Genomic DNA, 21,149 nt, shown 5'->3' with positions numbered 1-21,149 from the left:
AGTACCTAGTGCGGTAGTACCGCATCACAAAAAAAGTACCACACTACCGCAAACTTTCTGAAAATACCGCACTACCATGTACTGCACTAAAAAATCCTGCGGTACTTTTTGCGGTACTTAGAAAACCATTGAAGACATTTGCAGCGCGGCATGCTCACAGAAATGTCTCTCTCTTTTTTTCTTTTTTTTTTCTTTTTTTTATTTTTTCTTTTTTTTCACAGTGAATCGGACTCAATCAGTCAATCGGTATCAGTCATCAGAATCAGTGATTCAATCATTCTGAATTTTCAGTTATTGTTCAAAATTAAATACTAAATGAATAACTCAGAATAAATCTGTTCGTCACTCAACCCAAGGCGGCGCGCCATGATTGCCTCTGACGATGACTGTACATGTCAGTGTACAACAGTACAAGCAAGCACTAACACGATCGCCGCTCAGTCTCATGTCCCGTACCAATTTTTCTTTTATGCATAACAAAGACCATAGTACATATTTTGGGCCGCTTTCACAGTCATTTTGTTTGTTTTGATTGTTACCAATAGCAGCAATCGACGCTTTAGTTTTCCACGTGAAACTGGCCTATGGGGTAGTGGCGGCTGCAGAGGAAGTGAGAGGTTTTGAGAGTGTGTGGCAAGGTGCGGGGCTAGGCTAACCCTCGCAGCCGCCACTACCCCACCAGGCGGGGACTCCGAGGCAGAGTTTTTGTAAGCCATTTTGAATTTTGAATTTTGGGAAAAGGTGTGTATGTTGTGTGAATTTAGTGTGGTGTGGATAGAGAGAGGATCTGTCTTTAGAGAGCATGCTGAACTACTCTCTGGTGTTGATGAGACAATAGCGAAACAGCTTGGGAAGGATCTTTGGAGGGCTTCAGCACCCTCCTCACTTCCCATATATACCTTCCCGGGAGTGGCTTGCACCTGTTCGGTAGGTGTCTTCCTACCTACTCCACTGTGTATTTAGCGAAAACTACACAGTAACTGATGATCTCCTGCCAGTACTCCTGGCTTGTCGCCCCACGTTGTTGCCAGCTTGCGTGTTTGTAGCTTGAGACACTGTTTGTCACCCAAGACGTTTTATGTTGTTTTATTTGTTCGTGAACCGATTTGTTCATGATGAGAGGCGTTCGTGACCTGAGATTCCACTGTATTCCCTATTCATGGATTGTAGGAAAGTCATTGGAGGCAGTGAAGAGTTTCTGTACAGGCATCTTAGCTTGTTTTGATTGATGGAGTGTGGAAAAATTACTTTTTATTCTGGATAAAAACAGTTGACTCACCCTTCTCTCTCTTACATAATATCCATTGCCCCTCCGTAGTAACACAATCCAGACTGTCATCTTGATATAAAATTTTCTTCTAGGAACTGAGCCCATCTATTCTTCATGATTTTTTTGCATAGCTTTAATATCACTTGTTGATGATACCAACTTACAGTTAAGTGGGTCTCCTATATCCCCATTTTGTAGATACATACTGTACTCTTTACCAGACTTTTTGCATCTCTCTGTCATCCAAAGATCTGTACAGTCTCACATACTGGTCCAACAAGTTGCCCTGCGCATTCCCTCAAAACCCAGTCAGCTATCTCAAATATGTAGTCCTATTGTCTTCATTTGTGAAGACCATTTGCAATCTTTCTTTCATGGCTTCACATATATCTTCCTCTTTATCAGATATTCCATCACTTACCATTAGTCTAATTAGCAGTCTCTTACTCTCCAGAGTTTTACTCATTACAGATATGTAAAATAGTCTGGGTTCCTCTTTGTATTTAGTCACAATATCCTTTTTCTTTACAAAAAATGCCATGCTAGTTTCTTGTAAATAAGTTGTGAGTTGCATCTGGTGCACGCAAGTCTAAACTATGATTAAATTTGAAAATTAATATAACTATTCCCTGTATGTGTTTATACAATACCATAGAAAAGTAAAATCAACCAATGAGCGGTTGCGTTCCTCTTGCCTCATTGGTGTAAGCCAATGAGGGTTCTGGAGGGACTCAGTCTCTTGCCTGATGCAGTAGCCTCTCACATGGTATTGTGTTTATTCTACATTTTCATTGCTTGTTTTCCTGTCTTTTACTTTTACATATTTTTTATTTGACTGACTGACTTCACTACCACACATTTTTTTTATTACATCCCTAATATAATTTAATCTATATGGAGGGTAACTGCATTATGTGGAAAACGTGTTATAAATTTCGTCTCATTGTAAGGAAACCCTTAAAAAGAAACACTCTCTCTCTCTATATATATATATATATATATATATATATATATATATATATATATATATATATATATATATATATATATATATATATATATATATTCATATATTCATACATTCACACATGGCAGGTCCACTGAGGGGATAGAGGTGGAAGATGAGGAAAGTTCAGGTATTCCTCAAGGTTCTCCCTTCACTGGAGAAGACTCTATTAAGACAAAGGTATGTTTCTTATATATTTTTTTACCTGCTTTTCTATCTATTGCTCATTGAAGATTATATTAGTGTACTTATTTAGTTATATTGCTTTGCATGCAAGCAATAATTAGAAACTACAGTTGAGTCACGTATGGCACGGTTAATTGGTTCTGAGCAACTGCTGCGCCATAGGAAACTGCGTCATAAGAATAACTAAACCTATGGAGAAAATACAATTTGGTTCTGGCCCTTGCCATTTTGCCCCCCCCCCTTTTATGTCCGTTCTAGCCCGAGTGCGCCGTTAGGCATTATATGCCTTTTGATGTTGTTCAGTCCAACCCCATGCTCACCACCTTATCCACTCGGCCACCGCCAACATCCACTTTTTCACTCAGTACGTATGCTTGTACATCAATGGGCAAATCTTGCCCGTGGGTTTCCCTGCAGGCTTGCAAGCCATTATGCAGCACGTGCGTGGTGAGCGAGCCGACTCCTTGCCGTGCGGGGGCCGGCGGGTTAACTAGACCTGTACTCGTCAGGTCGGGATTGGGAACCTGCCGCGCCACCACCACATGCCCAATAACCGCCTAATCCCGCCCAACCATTTTCTTTCCCCGCCAACCTGAAATCGACAAAAATATTATTTGGCAAGCATATTAACCCATTCGTGGTCAACCACGTCACCTGACGTGTTAATGTTGTTACTCCCTCTGGTCAACCATGTCATATGACATTTTATTATTATTTTTTTTCCACGTGAATGAAATGCCTCTAGCGGTTTTTAATTACATTTATTGAAGTGTCAGGCATCTTTTCTCAAGTGATGACTTTATGCGCGGCAGTTTTATTGGTTCAGAGCATGCTATGGCACGTAGATGTCGACTCGGCGCTCTCACTGATGAGCAAATTCAGCTTCATTTCAATGAAGAGGAGGGTGATACTGACAGTGAATCTACAATAGATGATAGTGATAAAGATGCTTCATGTTTTTCAAGAAAGTGAAAAAACCAATCAGCAAGTGGATCTGAATATTATCCAGCAGACACAGCAGCAGCTGACTACTCCTCAAACATATGCTCTGGACCATCACCTACTCAACTATCTTCTCCACCTCCTTCCACCTCTAGGTGTTTATATCCACCACGTGGTGGCAGAACAAAGATGGCAAGATGTCGGAGTTCATCAAGTGAAGATGAAAGCAATGCGTCTCGTCCAAGAGTGACTCCCCCACCCACCCGTGGTCTCACTCCAGCCAGACAGACGCCTTCCCGCCGATCCTGTAGGTCATGTGTTATGCCACATTTCATTTTTTTGTTTCCTGTTAAGAATTACTGGCCTATTTTGAGACAAATTGTGTTCTTATAGCCTAGTCATACACTATCATAAGAATGTAGTGTTGTATAAAAGGAAACAATTGTTATGCCACATTTCCTTTTTATGCTTCCCATTCATAATTACTATTTTGAGACTAATTGTGTTCTTATAGTGATACAATATCATAAGAATGTAGTGTTGTGCAAAAGAAAACAATTGTAAGAGGAGGAGTTGAAAATAATATCTCGGTGGTGAGATTACGTCTGGCATCGCCGCGCCACAGGTGCCACTTAAATGCCGGCGGGGCATTTATAAAAGGTAAGGAGGAAATTTCCATGTTATTTTCTTTAAGTGGAGATATTTTTGGGTTCATTAGGCCAAAAATTTTGTTTTCCATTTTTCGTGACCTGGGGGAGTACACACATTGTAACATAGGTAACCACGAATGGGTTAATGCAGTAATTAGTGATGACCAACCACTTTCAAAGATTCTCTCTCTCTCTCTCTCTCTCTCTCTCTCTCTCTCTCTCTCTCTCTCTCTCTCTTGTTAGTTTTTTTATACACCGTGTCTCTGATTTCTTCCCTTTTGGAGTGGGCAACGAGAAAGACAAAAGAAAGGAAAGGCTCTGGGAACACCAATTTAGATTTTTAAAAGCCAGTTTGCCAGCTGGCTGATGTGCAGAAGCGGCCTACTCTAGATTTTAGTAGGCTAGTTAGCCAGGTTGCTTTCTTTTTTGCCTGCCAGAATAGACAGTTGGGCCAGGTCCACTTTACATGAAAAAAGGAGCAAAGGAGAGGGAAAAGATTAACAGGAAGAGATGCGGAGCGGTCAGGGAATGCATGACTGTGACTTGGAATTTGAGTGAGGGCCATGGCAGCCGACTGCGAATGTTCTTCTTGTCTACATCTATAAATTTTGGCTATATGATCATTTTGATAGTGAGGATAATTTGTAAGTTACTGATTACAAAAATGTGCAGAGAGAGAGAGAGAGAGAGAGAGAGAGAGAGAGAGAGAGAGAGAGAGAGATGGGATAGAAATCCTACCAAAAACCAACCCAACCGCCACCATGAGATTTTCCCCCTCGGAAAAAAAATCCAACCTGGCAACTCTGCGCTCATTTAGCCAGGGGAGACCATGAACCGCGTCATAGATGTTTTTACCTGCGTGATCAAAACACATGTTTCTTAAACCATACCTTGTCAGAGAAAACCGCGCCTTACGAATCCGTGTTGTACGCGACGACTGTACTTTGTTTATGACTAGCTAATGTTGAAGATCAGGGAACTATAGTAAAGTACTACTCATTTTCTTACCATAGTGCAGATGGCACAGGTTAAGTGATATCACACCTAATACATGAAAAGAATAAGCATTCACTTTGCATTGAACCCAGATCCCCCCAAAGAATGCTGGCTTGTTAGTACGCTACAATTATTTATTATAGTTTTCTGCATGTATTTTTATGTGATGGAATGAGGGGGAGAGCAAATGCTGCTGGTGTTTGTTTTTTTATGGTGGTTCTGGTTTTATTTTTAGTACCAATTAATTATTTGTTTATTTATTTATTTTTGTATGGACTGTGGCAGTAGTGCTTGTGTTTTCATTTATTTTTGTTAAACACTTTTTATTGTCACATGAACTATAATCAAGACCGACATTATTTCAGGCCCTGGAGGAGCTGAAGGAGGTGCTGACCCCTGAACTTGCCTACCTGTCATATGTGCCACTGTGCAGATTCTTGGGCACATCATACATGGAAGTCAGCTTACCCAACCATGATCTTCTGCGTTCTCTCTGCCTCCAGTATGATGAAAATAACCAGGCGGACCATGCAGCAGGTGACACTCAGTGTTGGTGGCTGGTGGGTAGTGGCACCCTATTCCCCTCTCCTAATGCCTGCCTTCCTTGCTTTGCTACAAGCCAAGAGGCTTGTTAAAGGTGAAAAATTAAATAGACTATCTGCTGTTTCAGATTTTTTTTTCTTAACTAGCACATGCAGGAAATATGGTCCTTGATAATGATGATGAGTCTCATGCTTTCCTTTAGATTACAGCACACATATTTGATTAACATTTTATAGTACATAGTTGCAAATTTACTGTTTAGCCTATTGTAATTTCTAAAATTTTAAAATCTTTTATTTTTTTATCAACAATAGACTATCATACCTACATTAGTTTCATGATCTTTTGGTTCTATGTTTCTCAGGAGCCCTAAAATATTCAACAATTTGACTTTGTGCCAAAGTATCAGAGTTTCATGCAAAGAAGGAACTCAGCCGATATTTTGTTGTAAAAGTTAAATCAAGGAATATTTTTGGGTTACTGAGAAACAGATATGTGAATTGAAATGTTCTGCACAACTGCACTCTGCTTTATACCTCTCAGTCTTCATATTATTCTGTTCCAGTTTCTCATTTCTTCTTTTCTACATGTTCATATCTTTCAGGTAGTGTCCTCTATTTTGTATGTAAAGTATCACATTATCCCAATAATTAGTGTACCCATTTATGCTTCACAAGCCACATTTTTCTCATCCTTGGCCCCATTTTCTTTTTCTTATTTTAATGTTTTCATGCTACGTTCTCTCTTGTATTTTTTTTCATTCAGCATCCTTAAGGGGAAAATTCGTATACTCACGGCTAATACCGGTTTTCCGGTCCTCCTAACCTGAGTTATTTAGCTAGGTCAACACTTTTTTTACACAATGTGTATGGCTATGTGTAGCCGTTTTACCAGTAATTTGATTCAAAGCACTCAAGTAGTTTTTGCGCAATTACCGGTGATTAGATAATTTCAAAGTCTATCTGATGCTTCAAATATATTTGGATAATGGTAATTTCCTTCGATCTACTGATTGTCCGAACCTTAAAGTACAATAATATGCATTTTCGTAAACATAGCTGATTTTTTTTTTTTTTAATCACTTTGGAAACGTACCGCTTTGATTTTTCATCAGAAAATCTCAATTAAAAATCTATATACTTATTATTTATAGTAATTAAGGGCTGGAAATGCATATAAATTTAGATTATAGTGTTGTGGTCCTTTGGCCAAAGAAAATATTAAAATCGCATTGTTATTTACAACGCATTGGTTATTTACAACGCATTGGTTATTTTAGTCAGAAAAAAGTAATTTCGGGATAATTGCACTTTTATGCTGAACATCTTCCCTTCACCATAAACAAGTACCAAATGGAAATATCAACTCACTTAGTCCATTGGCCATTCCTGGGCAGTCGTAGAAGAGGGTCGGGTCATGTCAGGTCACTTCAGGTCACCTGTGTAGCACTGTGAGGGAGTGTTCTTGACAATCAAGGCTCCTGGTCCCCTGTTATTTATACATAAGAGTATATAATAAAATATTTATGTATTGTATATCTCATGTATAAATAACATATTATGAGGGTGTCAGACTGATACCCTGATATTATATTATATGGTGGGCTCCACTGACACTGTCAGTGGAGCCCACCAGCTGTTCGAGCCCGCTCAGGCCGGATTCTTTCTGTTGACTAGGAGTGTTTACTGTCCCCCCTTGAGTGGGGGATGGGGATGTGTGGTGTGAGGTCCTGACAGTACCCATAGATCGACAATAAAGAGCATTTGCTCATGTTGGGTTGGTACCTGCTGGCGATTACGAGTCCAACATGTGATCAGACCGTGGTGAGATGTTGTACGTTTCCTCTTCTTCCCAGTATATACCATGTTTCTCCAGCATGTCTTGTGGCAACATGTTAGCGGCAGCTACCTCGGTGAGGGAGGGGAGGGCTGGCGTGTGGGTTTCAAGGTCGTGTGAGTCACCGCTCGGTGCTCGCCTCCCACTCCTTCCCCCTATCTACATCAATCCGGCACCGTGAACAAAGCCTACACTTTCGTACAGCTATCAAACACCTGAAAAAAAAAAAAAAAAAAAAAAAAAAAAACAGTCGAAAAATCTTTGAAAATAAGAGAAATACATTCATTGAAACAAATGGACTGTGACAGGCACGCTGGCTTTTAAATAGCCAGCCCTTTAAATACGCCATACGGCAACCCTACGCCCGCCAGCATGTTCCATTGGCTGGGTCCAAAGGCAACAAAATTATTGTAATATTTTCAAAGAATTGATATTTTTCGACCAAGTACCCGAATTTTCTCCTTAATGTATCACTCCACCTTGCATTTCTTCACTTTTTCCTTGTTCCTTGCATGAAGCCTCAAACCATTCTAGTTGCCTCATATTCTGTTATTCTTTGAATGTCTCAAACACATCATTATATTTTGTGCCTTCCCACCTTGCCTTGTTGAAATTAACAGGACTTTTGTTAAATACAACTTAAGTTAGGATTTGTACTGTACTTTTCAAGGGTCCAATCATTATCAGCAAGATCTGTTTACTTGAGTGTTCATCAATATTAGTGGGAACTCTTTACCTTCTCACACATTTAGCATAATTACTAGTATTTTCATGTTTGGTTCTTAATAATAATTTTCTTAAATTCCTATTGTCAGTGTTGACTGATGATGGCCTGGGACTAAGTGGCTCCAGCGATAGTGGTGGTGGGAGTGGACAGCAGGCCATGCTGGGCAGAGGAGGCACAAATGTGGCTGTAACAGGGAACAGAATTGATATAAAGGTTAGTATTCATATTTATTTGAGCTATTATTAATGTAAATGTACAATTTGTATTTTTATCACATGCGCCCATCCCATGAAGTCCATTGAGTTCATTTCTATTTATTATCTCCTTAAGTTCTTTAAATTTTCTTGATAATGTAGTCATGTTATTTTCCTGTCGTACATTCCACAAAAGAAATTTGTACTCACATTTCAGTCTATTTGTTGATTGGTAGAGGATGACATCTGTTTCCAGTGTTCATCAGGTATGCACAGAGCAGTAACTTAGGTATAAATTTTCATCTGTGCTATCCTATATTGTACCTCATCTTCATAGACCATTCTCTGATAAAAAAAAGACAAACTTTTTGCATTAGTACAAACACTTGCAAAGAGGATCCTGATTTTTTTTTCTCCAGTTTTACACCTTTTTTCATTTTCATGGGGTAAAACATCCAATGACAGGAGAGCACAGCTGAAGATTTGTACTATTTTCTTCAAATTTAGATGTTCTACATTTCCTCTACCATTTTTTTTTTTACTCCTCCCAGTTGCTATGTACAAAGATTGTTTCAGTCCCTATATTGAGTAAGTATCTCATGTATGTTTTACTTACAACTCTTGGACAGAATAGTCAAAGATTTTTCATCACATCAGCTGCCTACTTGTGCCCTCTCCTTCTTCATCTGCTTCTGTTCTGTCTCACACAGCTATTGTTTCAATGGTATTTTTATCCAGTCTCATGTTTTCCCTTTTTTGGAAGCTTTCATAATCCATTTCATCTATGCTGTCCTGTATACACATCTACCACAAAGTATCTTTGCCATCATTGTTTAGAAAATCATGCATCTCAAAGCACCACTCCCTTAAAGTATTTTCATTACCTTCGCACTTCCATATTGCCAAAAAATTACTCTGAATTTGAAAATACCTATTAGGAGACGAACTAAATCATAGTTTACATCTGACATTGTTAGATGCTGTTTTCTATCAACTTTCATTGTTTGAATGATTGATTCCATAGTTCAATGTCATTGGCCATGAAGTTTTTAAGTCATGAACTATGATCATTGTGATTTTTATCGTACCTTCTGGATCAACATCACTTTGTTCCAAAATAACAGGAAATGTGTTGCCTGGCCATCCATTATATGTGTCACAAATAAAACTAGTCATTTTTTTAATACAGTAATACCTCGGTTTACGAGTGCCTTAGTTTAAGAGCATTTTGATTTATAAGCAAAGCAAAATAACTAAAAATGCCTTGGTTAATGAGCATCCTGTTTGAACAACTTGAAAACGCGAGTGTGGGTTTCCCTTGTTCACCGCAAGATGAGAGCACTCAATGTGAATAACAATTGGAATGGAGTCTCGAGCTGGTGTCACACTGGACCTTTTTCCTCCAATCGTGTTGAAGGAAAACAACTCCAACTTTTCTGGATGTGTCACACACGACTTCAGTTGGCCCATATCCTCAATGCAAACAAACCAGTCGCCCTGTATCCACATGGTGCTGTTTGTAAAAGTAAGAGCTGTTCTGGCTTGTGCTACTGTTACTCAAATTATGGACTTGTTGCTACAGTTAATTGAAAGGAAGAAGTGGGTGTGGGTACGGTCATGGCTTCAAAGATGGTAGGACAGGAGTGTTTACGCAAACCAAGAACTTACTCCTGGTTGGACGTACGGACAACCGCAGTTTCTCCTCGCTCCAATGGTTGGAGCCCAGTGTGACACCGCCTTTAGTCCGCATTCTACACTTGGAGAGGTAGCACCCCCGCGCTTGTGTCCGCTAACGTTTGTGCTCTAGTGTGTGATCTTTGTGTTTCCAGCACTATATTATTACTACAGTACCCTCTCGAGTTTCGTGCTATCCGAGGTTCGCGGTCCATGAGTTTCGCGGTTACTCCTAAATTCTTACCATCCCGAGTTTTGCGCATTATCACCCCGAGTTTTGCGCTGCTTTGACATGTATGGGTCACGTCTCCTTACCATCGGCATCATGCACGCTACCTTTAACCCCTTCACTATGGCCGGGGCAAAACAGTGCCCCGCGCTGCATCCAGGATTGCCGCGTGCGCCAAATTTCAAATGTCGCTATTGAATATAACAAGTTTTCAGCCATAAACTCACCATAATCATCATGTATTATATATGAAAACATGCAGAATTAAATGGTGCACATAAAGAAACTCACTACGGCTGGGCCAAAACAGGACCCTGCGCCATATCCGGGATAGCAGCGCTCGACAAATTTCAAATGTCGCTGTTGAATATAACAAGTTTTCAGCCATAAACTCAACACAATCATCATGTATTATATATGAAAACATGCAGAATTGAATGGTGCACATAAAGAAACAAATTAATTGATAATTTTGAGATGTAAGCATAAATATAGAGATAAAATAACTTGTTTATTGGCTAAAGCGAGCCAGGACGCAGTATGCGCATCCTTGGATATGGTACGGGGCACGCAAGGACGCAGTATACGCATCCTCGTGTTGAAGGGGTTAAAGGTAGTATCACACTGGATGTTTTCCTCCAAACATTGTGGCTATGGCAAGAGAGAGAGAGAGAGAGAGAGAGAGAGAGAAAACGGGTTCTTTTGAAGCTGCAGTTGAAGGCGGCTGCCTTACGATTGGCTGACAGTTCTGAAAACACACTTGTGATTCGCTGGGAGTCCGATGACGTCATCGCCGACGCTCACCCTATCAGCGGCTTCACTGCCTTAAGGCGGTGTCACAATGGCCGTTTTCGTCCAACCATTGGGGCCCGTACGCCCAACCGGGAGCGAGTTCACGGTTATCCGTAAGCTGGTGTCACACTGGGCCTTTTTCTTCCTACCGCATTGGCGCAAGCTAGGGCAACCGGCAACTCCAACTTTTACTGGTGTGCATCACACACGGCCAAGGTTGGTTGCCCGTATCCATATCCACAACGTAAACAAAGCACTTGCCCTGTATCAACATGGCATCGTCTGCTAAAGTAAGGGCTGTCGCGGCTTGTGCTGCCATTACCCAAGTTATGGACTTGTTGCTGCAGCTAAATGGAAGGAAGAAACAGTTGTGGGTGTGGCATGCCTGTGGTTCCTTCATACCAGTTCTCATTGTCACCACCGCGTGTGGACGGCCAACCCACCCATCTTGACTCAACCACATAAACACATGGATCGAATAACAACACACACACACACACACACACACACACACATGAATCTGGACAGAGAGGACCTGTGTGTGTGGAGCGAGAGAGAAACGAGAGGACATGGAAAGAAGTTGAGGGCGACCACGTGTAGGCGAGATGCGAAAAAGTTTAGCTTCCCAAACAGAAGCATTGAGCTCTGGAATAGACTGGAGGAGGAGGTGGTTTGTGCAAGAAACATTCATGATTTTAAGGAAAAGTTGGATCAGAGAGGATATGGAGACGGGACAGCGCGAGCGTAGCTCTTTTCCTGTATGTCACAACTAAGTACAACTAGGTAAATACCTATGCACGCACACACCAGACTCATTAGGAACCATTGCAGATTTTTCTGACAAACAGAAACGACTTCACCATTTCTTGAGTGTGTTAGAACGTATTTGGTGAGTGGTTCACATGAACCAAACCTAGCTCTTGGTAAGAAGATAGCAGTCGTCTTTAACACTGCTCTCTTCTTGCCATTGGGTATGTTTAGTTTGTATGAACCACTCACCAAATAAGTTTGGACACTAGGAAATAGCAAAGCCATTTTTGTTTGTGAGAAACATCTGCCATGGTTCATGATGAGTCTGGTGTGTGCGTGCGTGTGTGTGTGTGTGTGTGTATTTACCTACCTAGTTGTATTTTACCTAGTTGTGACATACAGGAAAAGAGCATTCGACAGTTGTGATATGAGGGAAGATTTTACTTCTCTGTCTTTTACAAATAAAGTATTTTCCTATAATATTTCTAAAATATGAAGCCACTTTAGGTATGGCTGGCAGGATTAGAGGATACAACATAAATTAGGATTAGTAGTGTACTTTTCATGGGTCCAATCGTTGCCATCACCCTCTCTGTCTCATATTGTTAACTATTAACCAGGTAGCTGTGGGGATCATGTTTCTTAATGGTCCCTCTAAGTGAGAAAAATGAGAAAAAATCACCCCTCACACAAACCATTTCATAATATATATCAAAGCATTTGTGATCAGATTATGTATCATCTATTTTTGGGGATTTATATCATGGTACAAATTTGGCCCGTCGCTGCTACACGGTAAAGCCACAGATTTGGCCCGTCGCTGCTACCGGGTTAACTACTTATAAATGTATTGTATTCCGAAATTAAATCAATATTTTAGGTGTCAATGATATTTCTGTTATATCAGTTACATCAAAATTTTCTGTTTAAACAAGACATATCAGTTCTGTCTTATTTCTTAGGCTATGAGCATTGAAACTTTGGACTTTTAGATTATCTTTAAATTTAGTTATGGTGATGGTATTTCTTGCGGTTTTATGATTCAGCATTAGATGGACCGCTTGACATTCATTTACACGGACGGGATGGGGAGATGTGGCTGAGAGAGAGAGAGAGAGAGAGAGAGAGAGAGAGAGAGAGAGAGAGAGAGAGAGAGAGAGCGCATGCATGCATGTGTGTATTTGTGTGTGAGTGAGTGAAGTGGCAACACAGCTAGCACTCATAGACCTCAGGTGGCCACACGTAAGGGGCTTGATAAATTGGAAAAAACTAGAATTAGGTATTTGACAAAAATTTCAAAGGAAAGGAAAAGCTGTGTTCTTTTTATTGTTTAAATATTGATATATGCTTATTTTTTTCTTAGGATGGAGCAGATGGTGTCTTTATCCCTCAAGCAAACCTTCCTCCATCAATTGGCTTTGCTTCTACAGTTGATATTAGCAAGTACACAGGCACCAAAATGGAAAATACTCAAAGGCAAGTTCAGCATCTAATGAAAACAAACTATTATCTAAAATTATGATACATCATAATCATCATCATAATCAACATTGACCCCACTTTTTACATGGGCAGTTAGGGGCAAAAAAATATACAGTAGGATCTCACCACTAATTTTTAATTTAAGATAAAAGGTAAAGTTTAGGATGTACACTATAGCTGCACATCTTCGTTGTATTGGCCCTTGAGCCTGTGATGGGTAAGAACCTATTACTCTGGGACATTGGGACATAGAACCAGTATGACATTTGGATTACCACAGTTTACCTTCCCTAGGTTTCCCCAGGTACCCATTTATTGACCAGCCCAAAAGGGAGGATGGACAGCTGGGTGAGCTCCATACTGACTGCCTGGGCCAGGATTCGAACCTGGACCTGCTGCGACTTAGTAGCTAGGCACGCTAACCACTGCAGCATGGAGGCACTAATGATTAATTGCTGCCTGAAAAATGCTGTTATTAACAAAGTAAATAAATTAATAAATAAATAATAAAATAATTATTAAACTGGTATGAGTAATATGAAACTTACCTTAAGGAGTTAATGAGGTATTTGGTGTGATGATTGTTAAAAGGCTTGCATTTGAGTAAATGGGCAACTAGGGCGAGCCAACTCTCACAACCACTAGTTATAGAAGTGGAAATATCACACAACAACATGACAGCCAATCACTAGGTAGCTTGGCAAGCTAGACCTTACAACCATCAGTTATAAAGGCAAAAATAATTACACAACACAACATATACTCTCTAGTGAGGAAAGTGTCCTAAATAAAAGTGAGAATTCATTTTTTAATTCTCCATAATCATGTATTGTTTGTGCTTATATGAGAAAAACTATGTATTTTTTTCTAAAGGCACCTACGAGGCAATTGGTTGGCATACTGGGAACACGAGATTGGACGCAGTGAGCAAGATGCTAGGTTTAACTTCAAGCAAATCAAACTGCAGACATTTGTGGGCCATACCAACAGTGTTAAGTCCATACAGATATTAGACAATGAAAACTCCTTCATATCGTGCAGCAAAGACAAGACAGTGAAATTATGGTCCTTACGAAGTCAGGTGAGTTAGTGTGATTATCTATATACTCATAGCTGGGCATTATCGCGATAAGTCATCGCGATACTTTATCGCTGATAACAAAATCAGGTTACCGGCCATCCGCTTCTTATTTACGTATATATCGGTATCTTCGTTACTTTCGTAACCAAACTAGCGATAATCGCTACTTTTTTCTGCCTCAGAAAAAAACGTTGTCTCCCTACTGCACATGCGTGGCCCAGGCGCCCGATGTTGTGTGAAAAAACTTTGGGGTATGAAATATCTTCGGTGAAGAGATGTCATACTTAAATCATCAACATTAAAACACTAGCTTATTTTTTTTTGTCAGACTCAAAAATCACTATATCAAAGAGAAAAATCATTTAACTTTGCCCCCAGATTTGATATTCCATATTCGTTTGTGAGCATGCCATGGTATTGAAGGCACCCGGCGTTGTGTTATTTGGTGTCCCATCGTCAAAAGCTGGCGCTTTTGTTTACAAACACTGGTCTCTCGTGAACTGCGCATGTTCAGACCAGTAAGCGTAGCCCAGTACAGTCTCACAAATCTTTTTAACACATTAGGAGTTGCTGGAAGGCTGAATTAGACCTACAGTACCACCATCCTCGCTGTTTCTAGAACGACGCTCTTTACATATAAATACAACTCGTCAGAGAAACTGTATTAACACAGTGAAAAACATCCCAAATGAACACCACTGAGTGGTGTTCATTTGGGAATACAACTTGTACAGAGTGTCGTTCTAGAAACAGCGAGGATGGTGGTAGTGGTACTGTATGTCTGATTCAGCCTTCCAGCAACTCTTAATTACAGTTAAAAAGCTTTGTGAGACTGTACAGGTCTACGCTTGCTGGTCTGAGCATGCGCAGTTCTCGAGAGACCAGTGTTTGTAAACAAAAGCGTTGACGGTGGGGACGCCAAATAACACAACACCGGTTCAGGCGTTTCTAATATTACCGTCCATATGTACGCTACGTGTCAACGTGTGGTTTTCAGGTTTTATAAGTTTTCTAAAATACAGATAATGAAAATTTGAATTCATCTATGTTTTTCTATTTGAAATATCAATATAGTATCGTTTTCGCCTATCGGACTTATCGCTAGCTAGTATCAGAATTGTGGATTTATATCGGTTATCACCTATATTTGTGTTTCCAGTTAACGAATATCGGTTATCACCGATAAGGTTTTTCATTATCAGTTATCGGTTATCGGGAATAAGGTTTTTTGTTATTGTGCCCAGCTATGTATATACTCATTGCTTCATTTGATCTTGCATGTAATGTACACCATAATTATTTATTATTTTTGCAAGATTTTAGGATATACTTCGTCATTCTGTAAGTTACAAAACATGAAGATTTTTTTTGTAACATTTTTTTTATTGAAATCTGCTTTCCTATGAGTGTAATATTCTATGAAAATGCACAGAAACTTATACAGCATATTCCAAAGAATATATATTGCCTGCCATATTGGCCAAATTTTCATTTAGAAGATGGGTGCTGTCATTTATTGTCAGATTTGATTTGGTCAGATTTTATCAGAAAGGGGCAAGACCACCTCTTGGGAAGTATAGGGGTATTAGTGGAAATCTTAATCGTCTGCCCTCAAAACACTAGCAAGTATTTTCATATGGCCACTCTTAAGTAATTAATTATTGCAGTGACACTTTTGTTCGTGTTCTTTGTTTTCCCATCTTTCTCTCAGCTAGATACTCTAAAGCTATTCCAGTCTTTTCTTTGAGTGTTTAAATGGTTCCAGCTCAAAGATATGAAATTTTTGCCAATCTCATAGTCCTCATAGTCTCATTTTCAAAATATTGTAAGATGTAGATCATTTCTGAAAATTGTTTGCAGTATATCTAAGTAGCTAGTTCATTTTTCATTACTATGAGAAATCTGAGCCGCATATTTGTTTCTTATTCAGTTTTCTGTTTTCTTTTAATATTGGGTTTTGTTATTATTATTTTTTTAGTTGTGTTTGTACTAAAAAGTTCAAATTAACAGGGTGATGGAAGTTCTCATGTAAGCCCACAGTGGACTTATACTGGCCATAAGAAATCAGTCTTTGGGGTGACCCTCTGTGAGTCTATGCGATGTGTCGCATCCTGTGACTCAACCGTCCATGTATGGGACCCCTTCATCTGTACCACCATAAAGCAGCTAGACTCTCTCCGCCACAGTCCTGTTACTGTAAGTAGTTACGTTAGATGTTTAGTTATTGTTTTTATCCTTTGTATTTAGTGATGCATAATCAACATCTACATGGTCAAATTCAATTTTATATCCATATCATCCTTGCTGGTTACATCGCTACAGAGTCTCACTTTGTCATGAGCTTTACCTTCCATAATACTGAAATCACATCAACCTTACTTGGATTAGGTTGTGTACACAAAGAAAGCAGGTCACCAGTTTATCGGTCTCCGGGGCCAACCGGCACTAGTTACTTATGTTGGAAGATGGTTACAAAGGATGCAAGTAACCAGGTCCAACCATACCTTTGGTTCACTACAACAAGGGAGAGTGAGATTGCAGGTGGTGCACACAAACATATGAGTGTAGAGTTGGCGAGGTAAATCACAAAAAGTCTTGCATATTGTATTCAAGGGATACTTGCACCATTGGGAAAAATCTCCCCCCAAGAAACTAATGCAAGTTAAGGTTTGCTACTTGGTGGCTTATTATTATTGATTGATGTTTCCTTTGTTTGTAAGTATGAATGTTTTATATTATGTTTGTATGTTGCCGTATCATGCAATAAGAATATATTTTGGTTGTAATAACAGTCATAATAGTTGAGCTACAAAAAAATCCTTTGGTATAAAAGTAGTTGGCAAATATATGTACAGCTTAAAACAGAGATAATTTTGAAATACAGTTTATGTCTTGAAATGTAACGATATTCATTTGTGTTAACATTGCGCGTGACCATGACTTCACCTTACATGGACTATTTTACCCAATACATATATACCGTATTTTGCGGCGTATTACGCGCACCTTTTTCACATAAAAAATACCTGAAAGTTTACCCCTGCGCGCTATATGCCGAAGGTACAAATTTTTATTGATTTTTTTTCTTCTTGGGGGTGTTTTAAGGGTCTTTTTTTGTGTCTTGTCCAATAACAACTGAAAACTTACCTTTATTATTGTTTATGATCCTTCGTAGTCCATATCTGTCTTATAATATGTTACCATAGAATACAGGGCGATCAAATAACTACTACACAAAAATGAAATCGGTGGAGGATCGCCCATGCCTTGTTGTTATCCCACTTTTCCGTCGGGCGCTGACACGACCTGGCCGCCATTTGCATTGTTTTGTATGAATAAAGAGCACTGTTGCCAATTCAAGCAATACAAGCTACATAAAAAATCATATTGGAAAAAAATATCCATGTGTTCATTATTAATTATTAATATTAGTGAGAATAACGGGGTAAATATGATATCAGAAACTGTACATCATGAGACTTGTACGAGGAGTTATTTCGTGCAACATCAGCCCGGCCGCCATTTGCATTGTTTGAAAACCACACAACCACACCCATACAACAAACAGCTGCATGCCCTGTGTCACCAGAACCGTGTGAATTGTGTCTTGCCTAGTTGTCTGTCATAACCTACAAGTGATGGTGAGAATAATATGCTAATTATATCAGAAGCTGTGCATCATCAGTATATACGGGGATGTATTTCTCACAACACCAGCCTGACCGCCATTTTCATTGCTTTACTCAAGGACACTTGTCAATTCAAGCAGTACAGGTTACACCAAAAATATGTAAATTTCGGGAAACTGTACATCGTCAATGTTCTTTAACTGTACATATTTCTGAGCATTTTAGGAACTTTTTTTTTTTTTTTTTTTTTTTTTTTTTCAAGAATTGTTGTCTCAAAGTTTGGGGTGCGCGTTATACGCTGCGAAATACAGTACATTCTACATCGCCTTTCAATAAAATCTCACTTTATTTTTGACTTCCCAAGTGCCCATATGTAGTAAGCATTTTCCCCAACTCACAAGTAAGTTATATATGAAATGGACTTTTAGTTGAATTTTAGGAGAAAAAGGGTTTTGAGATAAAGCTATTTTAATTTTGAGGTCATTGTATCTCCCTTGTATTGTGCTTAAATTGCATGAATTTCACACCTGTTCCTCACCAACATTTACTGATAAATCTGCTAGAATCAACCCAGAATAACTTGTTTGAACAATCAGGAAAGTGGATTGGACCTGGCTGCCTATTCTGATATGCTCGAGTCCCTTTCCTGTGCACGCCTCCACTTGTTTGTATAGTTTAATTCTTGGCGCTTGTCAGTGCTGGTAGCCCACGTGGATAAACCTGCTTTCTTTGTGTATACACTAATATAACACGCAGCTGCAAATGACGCTGAATGGACTGATGTAAGGGCATGCAGCTTTAGCGTGCATACACAAAGACAGCAGGTTACTGGCTCTGGTTACCGGTGCTGACCTGCATGGGTAACTAACTTCAACCTATGTGGGTTGAGCAGGTAGGAATGGTTCAAACAGTATCAAAATCAGGTTTGAGCTGACTACACTGCACACCTCTACACTGATTTGATTCTTAATCCAGGCCAGAGCTGGTAAACTGCTTTCTTTGTGTATGCACCAAAAAATGTATTCCCAATCCTCATGTTTCGGGAGTTATGTATATTATTCTAATTTGCACATCTCATTGTTTTATTGCAGGTTCTGACAGCAATGGCTGCACCGTCCACTCAGCTGGTGGTTGCAACCACTGATGCAACTCTGAAGTTTATCGATCTGAGAACCTGTAGTTACATTCATGAATTCAAGGTATGTATTTTGTAACTTAAATGTTTACATGTATGCATTGAAGATTATAGTCTTATTGAAGTATGTATTAGGCCAGTAGAGTAATAATTTGATTGTTTGTCTAATGCATATTTTGTTAATGCATGTAATTAAATAATATGTGTCAACTGCCTACTTGTCACTGTAAATGGGACTGATGATTGCACCATGAGAAAATGATAATGAGTATCCTTTCCATAATTCTGTTTTAGCTCATTTTGTCTCGTAAAAAGATATTCCATATTTTGGGGTTTCCCTTAATAATTTCATAGAAATTACATAAAAAAAAAAAAAAAAAAAAAAAAATAGTGGTGCCAATTCTGCAGGTGTCTGTGGGAGGGGCAGGGCTGGTGCGTTGTATTGACTCAAGTGGAGATGGTCGGTTGGTGGCCGTGGCACACTCCTCGGGGGTGATTTCCGTCCTTGATATACGCACGGGACACCTTCTTTCTACATGGAAACCACATGAGGGGGAGGTACTTAAGAATTAACTGATCTTTAGCATTTCAAAATTAAAGTTTTATAATAAACTCTGAAAATGAAATATCATGCATTATGTGATGTTCTAGAGTTCTACTTAGAGACATTGCTCTTCTTATGTTCTGAAGCATAATGACCTGTTTTAGGTGCTGTGCATGAGATGGCATCGTAATGGCACCTTCATCAGCTCAGCTCTTGACCAAACAGTGTCAGTGTGGAGTATTGATGATACCAAGCTCAAGTTCACTCTCAGGTACTTCATCTGGTTATTGTTGTCATCACTTTATGGAGAAACTTTTCATCCTTTCATTTACAATTCTGATGAGTATTGTGGATAACTAGTTGAGGTCAGAAAAAAGTAAAAGTGGATGTTTGGGACATAAAGCATTAGGTAGACAGTTTTGTCAATCTTTCTGATGCTCTGAACGTATGACTATTCTTGATTTTTTCTGTCATAAGTTTTATCAATGGTGGAGTAAATATCAATGTTACATAATTTCTGGATTATTGAAATGACAGTAATTTTTTGAATTAATTGATTCTGCAGAGGTCCCACTGAACCAGTGCATCTAATAAGTCTGTATGGGGATGAGGTCATTACCGGCACCACAGCCAACAGAATTGGGGTCCACACTTCCATCTCCCCAACTGCCTCCTTTTCTTCCACAAGACTAAGATCAGACACCTTCAGAGGGGTGCTCACCACGATGGCAGTCTTACCCCTAAACCGCCTCATGCTTCTTGGAGCTGATAATGGAACTATAAGGTTACTATGTTGAGGCTTTAACTGATATAATACTGTGATTTTTATTTTTAAGTGCTCTTTTGTAATAGTCTCACAAATAGGGTCCTGGTTCCCTTGCCACACATTGTCAGAAACAGAACTTTTCATCATATCATGGGCAAACAGGTTCTATATTGACATACAGATAATACTGATCTGAGATAGCATAAGCTACATTACATGATGATTACAATTGTATAGTTTTGCTGTAAAAATATCATCAGATGTATGGGGGTTTATATTTTATATAATACATTTACATAAAATTATGTAATTATTATGAAATATATCACATTTATATTACAATTTTATTACTGATACAATGACATTAGCATAAGGAATTTATAATCCCATAATCAAGCACTTAAGTGGTGAGTGCACCAGCTTCATGTGTCCAGAAAAGGGGTAATGGGAGTAGAAATAAAATTAATGGCACCTTTCATAATTTTGGTAAACAAAGAAGTTACACCACCTCAGAAATTTTTGTTATGCCTCTTTATGGTCAAGGATATCAGTGCAACCTTATTTTTGCTGCTGATGTAGTAATCCTTGTGGAGCCACAATAGATTCTAGAGATGGCCCTTTGGACTCCAGGTCTCCTGGGCCAAGACCAAGGTACAGGTGTTTAGAGGTTTACAGGATGAAACAGTAGTCTCTTCATGCGTGTGGCAAGAATATTGA

General features: G+C 39.2%; 1 protein-coding gene across 14 annotated transcripts in view; it reads left to right on the top strand.

Moving 5' to 3' along the window:
• LOC126998934 (WD repeat-containing protein 81-like) overlaps positions 1-20,940 on the top strand; it is a 59,369-nt gene extending 38,429 nt beyond the window's left edge. For 11 of the 14 annotated variants that reach the window (XM_050861209.1, XM_050861207.1, XM_050861204.1 and 8 more), the window contains 10 exons: positions 2,366-2,456; positions 5,416-5,587; positions 8,245-8,369; positions 13,159-13,271; positions 14,151-14,358; positions 16,369-16,554; positions 19,079-19,186; positions 19,531-19,680; positions 19,831-19,937; positions 20,232-20,940. In XM_050861209.1, the coding sequence (XP_050717166.1) occupies positions 2,366-2,456; positions 5,416-5,587; positions 8,245-8,369; positions 13,159-13,271; positions 14,151-14,358; positions 16,369-16,554; positions 19,079-19,186; positions 19,531-19,680; positions 19,831-19,937; positions 20,232-20,463 (1,492 nt within the window). In that variant the 3' untranslated portion in view covers positions 20,464-20,940. Of the gene's footprint in view, positions 1-2,365; positions 2,457-5,415; positions 5,688-8,244; positions 8,370-8,567; positions 8,617-13,158; positions 13,272-14,150; positions 14,359-16,368; positions 16,555-19,078; positions 19,187-19,530; positions 19,681-19,830; positions 19,938-20,231 lie in introns of those variants that run through there. The other 3 variants (XM_050861213.1, XR_007753074.1, XM_050861214.1) reach the window with 3 other exon arrangements.
• The last annotated feature ends 209 nt before the right edge of the window (positions 20,941-21,149 follow it).

This window comes from Eriocheir sinensis, chromosome 15, assembly GCF_024679095.1.
Source record: "Eriocheir sinensis breed Jianghai 21 chromosome 15, ASM2467909v1, whole genome shotgun sequence".
Taxonomy (NCBI): Eukaryota; Metazoa; Arthropoda; class Malacostraca; order Decapoda; family Varunidae; genus Eriocheir; species Eriocheir sinensis.
The sequence above is the reverse complement of the archived record's forward strand: the minus strand, read 5'-3'. Positions and strand labels throughout refer to the sequence as shown.